General features: G+C 51.2%; 1 protein-coding gene and 1 non-coding gene across 2 annotated transcripts in view; one reads left to right on the forward strand and one right to left on the reverse strand.

The window, feature by feature from the left end:
• Window positions 1–6,868: 6,868 nt before the first annotated feature.
• On the forward strand, window positions 6,869–6,941 carry TRNAT-UGU (transfer RNA threonine (anticodon UGU)). The gene has a single exon. It is a non-coding gene; the product is annotated as a tRNA-Thr (tRNA).
• Window positions 6,942–11,009: 4,068 nt separating this feature from the next.
• Window positions 11,010–15,015, reverse strand: part of HHIPL2 (HHIP like 2) — a 32,576-nt gene continuing 28,570 nt past the window's right edge. The window contains exons 8-9 of the mRNA XM_047704276.1: window positions 12,474–12,556; window positions 11,010–11,767 (exon numbers count right to left, since the gene is read on the reverse strand). Of these exons, the coding sequence (XP_047560232.1) occupies window positions 11,388–11,767; window positions 12,474–12,556 (463 nt within the window). The 3' untranslated portion in view covers window positions 11,010–11,387. The remainder of the gene's footprint in view (window positions 11,768–12,473; window positions 12,557–15,015) is intronic.

The following is a 15,015-nucleotide window of genomic DNA, read 5'->3' on the forward strand; positions in this document are numbered from 1 at the left end:
CCTGTGATGGTCATTTGGCTTGCCTTCCGACATAGGTAAGGAACGTGATGCCCGTCCCAACTGGAACACGGAGACTGGGAAAGGCGGCATCTAAGCACGGGGCCAGCCCTCTCCTCATTGGGGAAGAGCCAACCAGACAATGAAAAGGGTCTCCACGGGACAACTGGGCATTTACACAACAGTCATTCGGGAGGAACATCGGTGCCAGATCCCAGACCTACGGCTGAGTCCAGCGCGTTCCCATTCCTTTCTGAGGCCGGGCCTGCTGCGTGGTTTCATTTAATTGTGTATTTTTATCTTTTGGTATCTGTGGCCAGATGCCTGTAGGCAGTCAATGCCCTTTTCCATCAGTTCAAGCTAGAAAATGTTCCTGCCATAGCAGTACTTGCTTCGCTGGGCTGCTGACTTATTTTAAGAACTAAATCTTTCCTGTTACTCTATTTTTCACTCCGGGGTGTCCGCGCGGCAACACCCACCTTTGCAACGTGCGTCCGGGGCAGAGCCGTCCTCTGCCGTGAGAACGTAGCGCCACCTCGTGCCCGCGCGCTCCTCTGCAGCCGAGATCAAGCCCGCCGTAACCTCGACAGTTTCGCGCTCTTCCGGAGAAATTTCACACGCGCTCTTCCCTCCTCACATAACAGAGCTTGCGTGGCAGTGTTCTACTTATCTTCTCTTAAAGATAAATAAGTTAAGACACGAGACTCCGGCGAGAAAGCTGAGTAAGTGTTGCACTTGCCAACTCGGTGTCGTACTTTCCAAGTTCGGCGGCTGTCATTTATAAATGATGAGCTAGCTCAGGGGAGAGAAGACTCAGGCACGGCCCAGGTGCCCAGAGCACTACTGTGGAGAAAGACAGCCCTCCCGCGGGACCGGTCCAATCGTCTTGGCGTTATTTAAGCCTTTCATACCAGCCTCCCAAGCTCTAGGTGCAGGATTTTCCTCACAGCTTAGGACAGGGACTCATACGGCAAGAGGTAGAAAGTCCATCCTCTGTGGGGACTGAAAGTAGAGATGGAGCTGCTCACAGTCCCCTAAACTCACTGTCCCCCTGCTTCCTCATCAGTACAAGAATCAAGGACCGTCATCCTAATACTACCCAATAGCCCTGCCCTTCAAAATCCCAACTCTTTTCCGATATATAGAGCAGGTTTTTATCCTTGGTACCAGGATAGATAATTCTGGGGGGTGGGGGGGAGGGAACCTGTCCTGCACACTGGAAATGTTTAGTAGCATCTCTGACCAATACCCACTAAATGCCAGTAGCATTCCTCTCCCCACCTATTATGGCAATCAACATATCTCCAGACATTGCTAAGTGCTCCCTACAGGTGCAAAATTCACCCTGCTTGAGAGTCACTGCTCTAGAAGGCAAGTACATCAGAATATAACAATAAAACTAATAACAACTCCTATGACTGCTACCCGTTAAAAGGCACAAATTGTATGCTAAGAGCCTTATGACAATATTCTATGTAATCTTCTGCAATCAAGAAACCAATCTGTGTTAACTCTCCAAGGAAATATTGACATTGCAGACTGCAGCTCAGAGAGGTTAAGTAACATGGCCAACGTCACACAGCTGGTAGAAGAAGAGCTACCATTTAAAACCAGGCTTTTGTGACTCCAAAACCTGAGCCTGTCACCATCTCCAGATCCTGGGATCAAAGATTACAAATGTTTCTGGAACATCTCAGTTTTCTAGAGTATGCTAACACTGTTCAATACTATGTCCAGATTTATGTTTAAAGACATAAACATTGTAGCTATTCTCTCTAGGAACACCAATCCTAAGTGTTAGTTAGAGGAGTTGTTGTTATAGGGTCATGGAGAGAGCCCTGGGTCCAAGTTTAGACCCTGGGGCCAGTAACTGACTGTAAGGTCTTTACTTAGGGTCAATTATTTAAGCTTTCAAAGTCCCTGTTTATTCATCTACAAGACGAAAAGGATTAGTTCAATCAGGTTCTCAGCTGTGGCTGTACACTGAAAATATGTGCAGAGCACTGAAAAAGGAATGCCTAGGCCTCAGCCCAAGCCAATTAGACCAGAATTTCTGGAGCTTGGGCAGTGACATTTTTTAAGCCCCAAGATAACTAATGTGCAGCCAGAATTGAGACCCCTGGCGCTGGATGAACTCTAAGATATTCAGGTTCTGTGTTTATGTCTTTAGGCCCAACTCCCCTCAGGCTGGATGCCTTCTTTTCTCCCTTCCTACCAGGATCATAAGACATACGAAGGCTCTTTGGGGGAGTTTCTTGGTCTCATGAGACCCTTTGAACAATTTCCTGAGAGGCCCTCACTGTCGCAACTGCCATCTGGTCCCTGAATTAACCATCTCCAATATCATTCTGCCCACCAAAACTATGGACCCCCACCCCACTGTCTTGTGGTTGCTGGGGGTTGGAAACTCTTCCAAAGGACTGCAGGGGTTGTGGGGGGAGGACAGGGAAAATGACAGAAGACAGCTGTGTCATCTGAAAGACTATCCTCTTCCCAGCCTCATTGAGCACTTGCCCTGTCGGACTTGAATAAGGTTAATTCTAATCCCTGTCTTTCAAGAGTGAGAAAATCTCCCCTTTCTGGATGTGACTCACCCACTCTTGTATCAGCTCCCAAAGGAGAGTGACAACGTCTCACTCCGCAGGTGCCTGAGAGGAGCTCTGGCCACAGAACCTCAGCTTTGGGCCCTCTGAGCTTTACCCCCTCCTCTGCCTCCTGTCACCCAGCCTTCTGTGAGGGACCCTCTCACCACAGGGGGCTTCGCACACTACTTCCAGGTACAACTGGTAATGAAAGAAACGTGTATCCGTGAAGTACTCCCCAGATGCCAAGTTCGTCTATTTTCATCAGGTTTCACCTATTTTTCCCGGGGAACCCACATGAGACGTTATTAGTGTTCACATTATTTTTATCATCATCATCATCACCACCACCATCATCATCATCAACCCATTTTACATGTGAGGGACCCGAGCTGTCTATATTCACTGTTCCTGCTCCCCAGCCGTGGTCGCTGCGATTGCTCCAATTATCCGAACGACGGTGGCGTCCCCCGCTGGCCCATGAGCTCTGCAAGGGCGAAGACCACCTCTGGGGTGGCTCACCACGCACCGGCCCCTTGCCTGAGGGAAAGTCGGGCTGCAAGGACAGCGGAGAGGCAGCTTCCTGGGAAGTGGGCAGACTCTCAGGAGTGCGGGCCGTAAGGGACACAGAAGAGAGTCTTCAGGGAGGAGGAAGTGGTCAGTGGGGACAAAAGCTGCCAAGACACCAAGGTCTATCCACGCGTGGGCGGAGGGGCCGCCGGGAGGGGATGGAAGAGAGAGGGCAAGTTGAGTGGGTGGGAGGTGAGGAAGGAGGGGACCAGGGCAGACAACTCACTGGGGCTTTTATTTCCTATTCTTTCATCGGATACTTTCTGTAGGAGAGACTGGAGCGTGTTAAAAGCTGATGGGAAGGGTCCCGCGGAGAGTGAGAGGCTGGATGTTCCCGGAGTCGAGGGCAGAGCCGGGATGCGGGAGAGGAGAGAAGGGCGAGGAGGACCGCTTTCTCCGCGGCCAGGGACAGCTCCTCGGTCACAACCCGAGAGAAGGCAAAAAAGCGGGCTCACCTACCCCGGCGGGCAGCACCTGCGGGGGAGGCGCGGCCGCCGGGTGGACCACACGCACCCCGGGCCGCACGACCCTTCAGCCCCTCGGCCCAGGTGAGGAACCGGAGCCTTGAGGGTACAGTGACTCCCGTGCCGCCGGCAGGGGGCAGAGCCGGGCCGCGAACCAGGTCCCTCCGCCGCTCCAGCCCGAGCTCGCCCCGGGGGCAGCCGGCGGCCGCCTGCAATTCCACGGCAGGAGGCGGGACCCGGGGTCTCCGCGTGTCTTCGAACTGAGGTCTGCCAGACCCCAAAGGCCAAGATCTTTCCTGCGCCCGCCGGGCCACTGCTTTTGATCTGGAAGGGAAGAGACGCGAGGCTCGCGGGAGCCCACTAAGTGGGACTTTGAGCTTGTAGACTCGTTCTGCAAGCCAGGTATCGAGGTGGCGGGGCTAGGGGTACCTTTTCTCCGTCCTTCTCTTCAGTCCTCACCCTCCAGCCTCCTCCCTCCCAGAGCAACCTAAACAGCACAGGTAGTCCCGGTCCTATCGCGAAGTGGCCCAGCACCTGATCCAGTGCCGTCGGAGCGCATCATCCCGGACTCAGAATTGCATCTGAGTCCACCCAAAAGCCCAGCAATCTAACTAGAAACCTACCCAAGGGAAGGCTTTCTGGTGCGGAATAGGATCAATATCCAGGAGATGAATTTTGTTACAATCATTTCAATAAGTGAGTGCGTTTCATCGGGCCACAGAAGTCCCGCCGGCATTCACTACTGAGCTGCCTACCCACTTTCTGAGCTGTCCACCCTAAGACTTTTCCATCTGGGATGGTGAGAAGGGTTGTGTGCCCTGAGTTACTGGGAAGGATACTACCGCCCCTCCCGCCAAGGATCCAGCCAAAGGGGAGGAGAGGGTCAGCTGGGACCAGAGCTCCTGAGCCCAGCACCCCAGGTTCTAAAGCTCTCCTGTCTGGGCCCTAGGTTCCTGCTGTCCTCCCCATCCAACAGAAAGGGAGGTGGGGGTGGGGGTGGGGGAGTGGGGTGGAAAAGCTCAGACACGTGGGCCAGGTGGCCAGCTTCATGCAAATCTGTGCTGGGTTTACAAAGCAACATGAACAGCATCCCGCTTCCTGCCCCTCTCTTCTTAACTTTGTGTTCCCTCCGTCTGGGTTTCTGCTAGCCATGGGGGTCCCATCCCCGACCTTCCACCTCTAGCTGGGTTGTGGGTGGGTGTAAGAAGGTACCAGATCAGAGGAAGGACCCTCCACCTACTTCCCTCCTTCCCTGTCCTGACCCACCACCACCACCCCTGGCACCCACACTAAAGAGACTACCTTTATCTTGGACAAATTCAGAGAGCCCCTTTGCCCTCTCTTTTGGGTGGTGGGTTGGTTGGTTTGCACTTTGTTTGTTTTGTCTTTTGTTCTGTTTTGTTTTTTAACTTTCTTTGACCAACCTTCACAGTAGGAAACAAAAACCATGGGAAGTCCCAAACCCCTACAATGGCAATGAGCCTTCTGTGACCATTGTACTACATGATGTGGCAAGCCCCTTCCCTTCCTGGACCAATGCTTCCCTGTCTTCAAAATGAACTGGAGCTAGATGAGCTTGTAAGTTCCTCCTGGCCCTTGCACTCTCACACCCTCTGACCTTGAGTTTGACTTTGAGACAGAACATGGCTTCCTCCCAGGAGGAGCCAGCTCTGGACAGTGATTACAAGGAAAGGGTGAGAGAGGGCAGGAGCCCGTGTCCCAAGCCAATGGGAACGCAGTCCCTCCTGCTTGCTCCAGCCCTAGGGCTGCCATAGACTCACCAGGAGAGAATGAGGGCAGGGGTGAGCAAAGGAAACTGTCGTCTTAAACCAAAAAGAACATAAAACAGCCAAGGGACCCTGCTGAGACTTCTGTTTTCCATCTTGTCCTCTCCTTCCATCCAAACTGGACCCTACGATGTCTTCCCTCCCTATCATGTTTGTTTCTGGCACTTCACAATTTCCTAGCACTTTCAAATTCACTGTTGGGCTGAATCCCCCAAACCGCTCAGAGATAGAGCCAAAATGATCACCTCCATTTCTCAGGTGGTGAATGTGTAAGTGGGCCATAAAGCCCCATCAGGAGGGGATGGGGAGAAGGAGGAGGGGACGTAAGATTCAATGGAAAGCCCTCCCAGGCTTTTTCTCCTGAAGTCAAAAGCAGACTGAAGCCTTTATAGGATGTTCACCCTGCTTAGCCCTCCCTCACCTTGTCCTTTCATCTTACAGCCTTTATCCTACAGCTCACAAGTTAGAGTTGAGAGAAGGAGAGGCTCTATTTTTCTATCACATCTATCCTCTTGCTGGGAGGTGCTGGGGATTCATCATTTGATCTGGAAAACAGTGGGGATGAAGCAAATGAAAATCGCTGGTGCGGTCTGCTAACGAGAGGCAGGCAGCGTCAAGGGAATAAAGGAAGGCTTGCTTCTGGCTTAATTGAATGCCTGACTTTGCATCTGTTACTGAGAAATTGTGCCCCCTCAAAATTCTTAGGTGCAAGCCCTAACTCCCAGGACTTCAGAGTGTGACCGATGTGAAGACAGAATCTTCACAGAGGTGATCAAGTTAAAGGGAGGTGGGCCCTAATCCAAGAGGACTCATGTCCTTATTAAAGAGAGGGAATATGAAATGCCATGCACAGGGGGAATGTCCATACATATTCCCGGTACCGTTCCCTCGGTAAACGGTTCTTTCAACAAAAAAGAATGAGACACAGTTTAAGGATCCCTGGTCATTAAAGAGCCAGAACAGAGCTTTACTTATCCATCCTATCTCCAAAGTCTAGAGCAATGGGAGTACTCATAAATACTGTTAAATCAATTAATTCATCCACAATCAATAGCTTATTTAACTTAGGAGAAGTAAAGACACTCCCCATAACTCCCCAGTAGATACTAAATTTGATACAATGTGTCATGTAAACAATGGCTTAGAGGCTTTTTTCACATGTAAAAGACTGACTCAGAATGGAATCAGAACATTTCTTTTTTGCGTTTTCCCTTCCAGCCCTTGTCTTTATGCATAACTTAAGGCAGGTATGATTTAATGTTTTGTAATCATAAACATAGAACTTTGACATTGGGTTGTTTTTTTTTTTTTTTAATGCTTGTCGTATTGAAGGCATTTTTCTCCAGCATTTCATAGTCTTTACCACTATCACTGATAATGGATGCATGAGGTCACTTGTTTTCAAACTGCCAGCTAAAGCAATTTTACTTCCAATGTCCCTGAATGAGAGAAGGACAGGTAACGGGCAGGCTCCATAGCTCAGTGGTTAGAGCACTGGTCTTGTAAACCAGGGGTCGCGAGTTCGATCCTCGCTGGGGCCTCTTGTTGCTTTCCAATTGGTGGTTGTTTTTTTTTTTTTTTTTTTCAACATACATCCTCCCCTTTACAGAATAGAAATTCCAAAATGGAAAAACGATTTCTGAAAAAGCTACTTCTAGCAGGATTAAAAAATCACTCCTTCTGAAATGCAAATGGATTGGCATCCTTCCAGTGCGTGACCCGGAAGAGAAAATCCTGGACCGACAGAAAGAGCAGGAAAAAGAAAGGTAAGCCGTCCTCGGCGACCCGGCTCTACCGGGACCTGCGACTCGGTTCTCGACAAAGGAGACGCGAGGCCCCACGGGCTCGTTCTCAACGCCCTGCAAGTCGAGCCCCAGCCCTGCATTAGAAGCTGGAGGGGCGTGCGCGGCGGCTTCCCGGGGTGGCGGGCGGGGCGCGCCTGGGGCGCTGCCGGAGGAGGCGGAGGGCGGGGCCAGCGCTGCGCCTGCAGTGACGCCGCGCGGCCGGCGGGCGGCGCTGCCGCGCCGGCTCCCACTCGCCTCCCGGGAGGCCGGCGAGCGCGCGTCCCGGCCTCCCGCCCCGCTCCGCCCGAGCGCGGCCAACGTGGCCCGGACGGAAGCGGGCGTGGTGGCCGCCACGTGGCAGCCGCACCCCCGCGTCCAGCCCGGCTCGCAGGGCCTGCCCCTGCAGAGGGAGGAGGGGCGCCTCCCGAAGGTAAACAACCGCGGGCTGCTGGAAAGCGGGCGTGTGCGGCCGCTCTCGCTTCTCCGCGGTTTCCCTGAATTAATTCCGGAGCGCCGCGGGACTGCGGCCACCAGAGTCTTTTCAGAACAGGCGGGTTTTCCCCACCCCGGATTCCTTTTCCGGTATTTTGGGACCAGGGGCTGATAACGGACGATCTGCCACGTAGCCGCAAGCGTCCGCGGCCACCAAGGGTCTGAAGCGGGGCTGACGTGGACCGGGCTGTCCGCAGGAGTGCAGTGCGCATCGGAGCTGGACGATACAGCACCAGGAGAACGTCAGCTCTCCCCCACTAGGAATTTTTGGTTACGTGCTGAAATGATACTGTGGATATACTGGATTAAAAAAAGATGTAATTACATTAATCTTACCTATTTTTTTAATGTGGCTACTGGAAACCTTTACATGACACCCATGGCTCCCCTTTGCAGCGTCCCATTTCCGTGGATGGTGCTGCTTCAGAGAGCCCACGACCTGTGACCTTGAGTTCAAGTTAATTCTTAACCTGTGCTCCACCAGGTAAACCTGGGCTAAGTCTTCATGTGTGGGTTTCCCAGAGCCAGCACTGTGTTTGGCAAGCAGTAAGGATAGCAATGGTTGAAGTGGAATTAAATCTCTTCCCAACATAATTCCACAGGGGCAAGGAAATGTCTTTTTTTCTCTTCTTTCTTTTCCTTTCTTTTTTTTTTTTTTGAGATTTTATTTATTTATTTGACAGAGATCACAAGTAGGCAGAGAGGCAGGCAGAGAGAGAGGGGGAAGCAGGCTCCCCGCTGAGCAGAGAGCCCCTGAAGCTGGGCTTGATCCCAGCACCCTGAGATCATGACCTGAGCTGAAGGCAGAGGCTTAACCCACTGAGCTACCCAGGTGCCCCTCTTTTCTTTTCTTTCTTTATTTCATTTCTGATTTGAGTATTGGTGACAGTGTTGCATTCGGGTTGTAGGACATAGTGATTCAACTTCTCTATGCTGTACTCAGCACAAGTGTAGCTACCGTCTGTCACCATATAGCAGTTTACAGTATCATTGACTCTATTCCCTAAGCCGTTTCTTTTATTCCCATGATTTCTCCAGTAACTGGAAACCTGTATCTCCCACTCACCTTCACCCATTTTGCCCATGCCCCCTCCTCCACCTCCCCCCCCAGCAACCATCACTGTGTTCTCTGTATTTATAGGTCTGATTCTGCTTTTTGTTTATTCATGTTTTTTAGATTCCACACCTGAGTGAAATCATATGGTGTTTTCTTGAGAATGTATTTCTTTTTTTTTTTTTAAGATTTTATTTATTTATTTGACAGAGATCACAAGTAGGCAGAGAGACAGGCAGAGAGAGAGGGGGAAGCAGGCTCTCTGCCGAGCAGAGAGCCGGATGTGGGGCTCCATCCCAGGACCCTGGGATCACGACCTGAGCCGAAGGCAGAGGCTCCAACCCGCTGAGCCAGCCAGGTGCCCCAAGAGAATGTATTTCTGAAGTTGAGTTCGCTTTGGGAACCATGCAACTAGACGTTCTATCTTGGCTTGCAAGATTCTAGCTCTGGAACAGCACCCTCCTACTTGGTTGGTTACTGGCCCTTCTGCAGTCCAGACAGCTGCTGCTAGGGATGCTGTGGAAGTGAAATGCTCAGAATGCTCTGAGGAGATGGGCCCCACTGGTGCAAAAACAAGACCCATAGTGATCCCACAAGGGTCAGCACTTCAGTGCCTGAATGCCTTTTTGTAAGATCATTTCAGATCCTCAAGTACCATAATACTGAGCCTGCTTGCTTTGAGTTACTCAATCCTCAAGTAACATAGCAGGAAAAAGATGCCTTTGAAGCACCCCAGTCCTCTTCCTCCAGCAGGACCATTACTTACGGCCCCTCCAACCCTCTCCCCAGCAGGCCTCTAAAAAGAGCAAGCACATGTATGCCTTTATCTGAATTTCTCAAAACCTTAGCCTCCAAGGAAGCCAAAACCATCTAGGCTATGACCTAAATGATTGTTCTCTCAGCACTGGCCCCTTTGTGACAGCTCACGGGCCTTGCCAGCCAATTTCTAGAAAAGAAAGCCACTTTGCCAGAGGGGGATACGCTGCTCCTTCCCTGCCCCCCCCCGCCCCCCGCCAAGCTTCCTGGCATTTCAGGGAGACCTGTTCAGTTCCCTCCCCTAGACCTGCCACCCTCCTGTTCAAAACCTGTGTACAGAAGGCAGCCTAGAACCTGAAGGACATGGTCCTTTGATGCATGAATTCTGAGCACCTTCCCCCAAGGGCTCAAAACACTTCCAGGCCAGACCTAGTTTTGCCACATGTTCTCAAAGAAAGATTTTACAGAAAAAAATGAGACAAGTGAGTTCAAACACTTGTTCAAGAGGTCAGTCCAGTCTCCCCAAACTGACCAGGATGTCCAGCCATCTTTTGACAAAAGGATCCAGGGTAGAATTCCTCCCGCCTTCGTGTTGGTGTCTCATCTGAGAAGATGCTAAAAGTGTAAAATATCAGGGCTGGTTAGATCCTGAAGTTCATGCCTATCCTAGAGAATGTTCATAAGAGTTACAAAGATAGGCAAAACTAAAGAAAAACAAAAGCCATAAGCTAGGCCAAAGGAAACAGCTGAAAAAATTATCTAAAAATGATCTTCAGAAAATGATGACCGGTGTTTGACAGCTCTCTTAAAGGCAGAACAGGAGAAAAAGAATCAGAAAGAGGCCTGAGGTATTTAGATTAGGTTAAGTTAGCCTACCATTAAAGACTGCTAAAGAAAAAAATGGAATCTGCTTCTTTGGAAATCTAAAAAAAGCTGTGCAGGGTATGTCCAACCATATAGAAAGCAGTGATTACATGACCTCTGAAAATCCTCAACAACCCTGGCATTTCATGTTTTTGTTCTTAAACCAAACTGCCTACACCGTTCTGGATGATTTGCAGGATTTGGAGAACTTCCTAAAGACTGGGATGGTTTCCTCTCTTGGTTCTTTTGTTCCTCAAATACCTGTTTAAAAGCCACCGACCCTCACAGAGGGCCCTGCAGGGGGGCAGGCGTTCAAGACATTGAGAGGGGCTTTGGTTCAAGTCCAGCTGAAGGACTCCCTGTTCCCTCCTACTGTGGTCTAGAGCGAGTAGCTTAACCTCACGAGACTCACTTTCCTCCTCTTCAACAGACATTACATGGCAACACATAACCAGCAAGGTTTTGAGGTTTCAGATAATGTATATAATCTTGGCACATAAGAAGTACTCAAAATGTAGTTATGTTCATGATGCTATCGGCCAAGGCAAATTAGGGGAAGCTGGAGTTTCGGACTAGGACCTGCCCCTAGTCAGTCTGTGAGCTGCAGCCTGGGGCAAAGGAGAAGACCATTTTAAAGAGGCTTTCCTTGAAACATGTCTCTACAGGCCTCCTCCTGGACCTGGGAAGAGGCAAGAGAGTGAAACAGGGCTCTTAGACAAACTGTTGAAGCACACCGGATTTCTTAATGCCAGGCGAACATCCAAAAGATCAAAGGATACAGGGCCGACGGAGCAAATATTGATTTATTACCTTAAGTTGTAGGCATTTATGAAGTAAGAGAACGCGCAGTGGGAGTCCAAGGCTAACCACTGCCCGAGGTTAGCCCAGCACCCTGGCCATGTGGGATCCGATGCCTCCGCAGAAGCAGAGAAGGAGCACCCATCCATTCAGATAGCAAGATTCCTGCAGAGAGGACAACTGCTCCGGCCCTAAGTCAAGTTCCTTCTATCTGCCCCACCTCCAGCTCTGCCTCTCATTCAGCTAATGCCCACGTTCAGCAGCCCCACTTCCGTGCGGCGAGGTGGTTCTCCCCTGGCACGTGCCCTGGTCAGCCACCTTGGCAGAAGAGGCCGAGGGAGACTTCTGCCAGCCCGCCTCGGCTGTGCTGATGGCCGGCCCTGGCCCCTGGGGGATTTGGGGCTTGGCTTCCTCTTGCCCTGGGGGCCTGGGGACAACACTCTGGCTCTCTTCTTGGTACCAGGCCTTTGAGACGCCTTCCTGCTGCTTGTGGGAGAAGCGGACTCCTTGGAGAGGCCTTTCTGAGATGAGGCCTGCTCTGGACTGGAGGCTAAAGTTGCATTGGAGAATTTTCTAGCAGCTTTCTCCGACTGCTCCTTTAGTAAGTCCAAGACTGTCTCTGGGAAACAAACATTTATTTAGTAAGAAACAGAAATCCTGGCAAGTAACCCTAAGGGAAACACCACCCAGGATACCCGCGACTTCAGGAGGGTTCTTTCATATAAATTCTTTTCAGGAGCACCTGGCTGGCTTAGTGGTAGAGTATGTGACTCTTGATCTCGGGGTTATAAGCTCAAGCCCCATGACTGGCCTTGATCTAAATATATTGCTTTTAATAAGTACACTCCAGTGATCCATGGCTCTGGAATAGTTAGTCTCCCTCCTCTATCAGACCTTCCTGAATCCCCACCCTGCCTCTGCCCCCTCTAAGGGTCCCTCTATCCTCTGGGCATCCTTCTCTACCAGAACCTCGGTGCTAGATTTATTTCTCCATTTGCCTGCGCTACATTTAACTCTGGGCTCCTCCAGGTCAGGTTCACTGCTGTAGCCCCAGGGATTAGCACAGCGACTGCTTCAAACTCAGGGCTGAATGAACAGTGCCCGACGAACTGATGGACAGACGGAGGACCACGGCAGAAGCACATGTGTACACTCCGCAATGCAGAGATGTAGAGACCGAGCCACAGTCACAGTCCCCATCCAGAGCATAAGCCCTCAGCGGGAAACAGAACTCCCACCCCGGGGAGGACTGAAGCGTGTTGGCAGAGGGCACCGTGCCAGCGCCTCGAGGCCAGGGCCTAAGCCCGGGACAGAGACAGACTCACGGGCGAGCGGCCTGAACGGGACACGCTTGCTCTTGGTTTTCACCGGCACTGGCTTGTACTTGCACTTGCCGGGGGGTGCTCGCCTGAAAACAGAGAAAAGTGAGGACACAAGATTCTGAGGACGGGACCAGGAAGCCCAGGTCATACATTTGCAAGATTTGGATTCAGCTCTCCTTTATCCAGGGGGATGGGAGAAATGGAGTAGGAAACAGGAGGAGAAAGAACAGGGACACGGCAGGCTCTTGGGACAGAGTGTAGTGAGGGGTCAGGGGCATAGGCATGGTGACTAAATTAGGTTCAAACTCTGGGGACCACGGGCAAGTAAACCTTGCTAAGCATCAATAGATAGATAAAATAGAAAAAATAGATAAAACAGGAAATAGAAAAAGTAAACAGATAAAACAGAAAAGATAGATAAAATAGAAAAAAGTAAAGATAAAAAGATAGATAAAATAGAAAAAGTACAGTACCCATCCTTGCAGAAATAAATAAGAGCTGTGAGGGGATCATGGCTGGCTCAGGCAAGGGACCAACTCTTGATTTCAGCTCAGGTCACGATCTCAGGGTCCTGGGATCGAGCCCTGCATCAGGCTCCCTGCTCATCCAGGAATCTGCTCCAGGATTCTCTTGCTCCCTCTCCCTCTGCCCCTCCCCAAAACACATGCATGCCTGCATGCTCTCTCCCCTCAAATAGATGAATAGATCTTAAATAAAAATAAGAGCTGTGTACTTGGCATATCGTAAGTGGCATATTATAAGTCATTTGTAAAATTATTTTTCAAAGATTTAAAAATGACACTTGGCACCTGGCCCAACACGTAACGAGTGCCCCCACAGATGATGATCATGGTGATGACGATGATGTCGGTGATGCGTGATTCCCTTTAAGGAGAATCCCATCAATAACTCACGGCAGGGGCACCTGGGTGGCTCAGTGGTTAAGCCTCTGCCTTCAGCTCAGGTCATGATCTCAGGGTCCTGGGATCGAGCCCCACATCGGGCTCTCTGCTCAGCAGGGAGCCTGCTTCCCCCTCTCTCTCTGCCTGCCTCTCTGCCTTCTTGTGATATTTCTCTCTGTCAAATAAATAAATAAAATCTTAAAAAAAAAAAAAAAAGAACTCACAGCACAGCCCCCGGGAACTGCCAGCCTCTCTGCCTATTAGAATAAGGACTCCGTAACTGCTGTCTCCTGGGCACATCTTCTGAAATAAAACAGCCCCTGGAGACAAGGAGCACTCGCTATTCAGAGCAGACATGGAACTTTCGGGCCAGTCCCCACTGCCTCCTCCTCTGCCTCCCTTGCTCCAGCTCTGTCTCTCCCTGCTGTCACCCTCATCCCCCTCATCCCAGGTGGGGAAAAAAAAAGTAATTTTCTTTATTTAACAGACACTCACCTAGGGCTTCGGCACCACATGAATGCTTCATACATATAACTCACCGAAACCTCATGATAACCCTAGGATCCCCATTTTACAGGGGGAAACTGAGTCACACAAAGATTAAGAAACAGGTGCAAGGTCACACAGCTAGTTGGTAGCAAAGTCAAGTTTTAAGCCCAGGTTCCAGGGTCTGTAACTCTCAAGGAGGGCAAGAAGAAAGGATGGAAGGAAGGGGGGGAAAAAATCACACGGAAATGAATCATTTGCTCCTCAAAATCTGTCTTAGGTGCATTCAGAGCCAGCCAGGCCGTGTGCGTAAGCAGAACAGCGTCTGGATCCAGATCCAGACTCTGGAGAAGCTTTGCAGGTCCGTCTGGCTCCACATGATGACCACCGAAGAGAAGGAGAGATGCTGAAATGACCCTGCTCCTCGGTGTCCCTGTCCTGGGCCCCCTCTTGCTAGCTGTCCCTCAGGTGATTAAGTTCCCTTGGCCAAGCTCAGCTAGCTTCCCCGTGGAGTGACGGCGCGAGCCTGTCCCCCGGGGGGTTCTGTGAGCCCTAAAGGAGAGCCCACCTGCTCGGCACCCAGCACAGTGCCTGGCACACGGCGACAACTCGATGAGTGTCAGCCTGAGAGAAAGGTGAGCCCGTAGGCATGTCTTCCACGTGGACAGGCTGTAGCTGTTTTATGGCTGCTCGTAGGAGAGAACGGAGCTCGATGATCTCCCAGCCAAACCAGGAAACTGCCAAAGGGCAGACAAAGTGATTCACACAGGAAACCTCTGAGGGGAAAGAGCAGAACTCCCCACCCAGCCACTGTCTGCCGCCTGAGGCACCAGAACTGGGTGCTGGGTTGGCTGTCCCCCAAGCATGGAAGACATGCAGACCCGGGGGTGGGGGAAGCCAGCCCAGTCCCTAAGTTGCCCCCTAGCAATCCCGCAGGTGCCATTCAGAGAGCGCCTCAGGCCCAGCCTCAGGGACGGAGCTTCTTCCAGGAACCCCGAGAACACAGAAACCGAGAGCCTACTGCCCCAGGGAGCAGCACCGGGCCAGGCCCCTGAGCCCTGACCCACACGCAGCAGCGCCCAATGGCTGAATGTCGTCTGAACACCACCACCCCCATAGGACCAGTGTAGCCACACAGGGAACTCTGTCTTCAAGCT

The sequence above is a fragment of the Lutra lutra genome, chromosome 15, assembly GCF_902655055.1.
Source record: "Lutra lutra chromosome 15, mLutLut1.2, whole genome shotgun sequence".
NCBI classification, from domain to species: domain Eukaryota; kingdom Metazoa; phylum Chordata; class Mammalia; order Carnivora; family Mustelidae; genus Lutra; species Lutra lutra.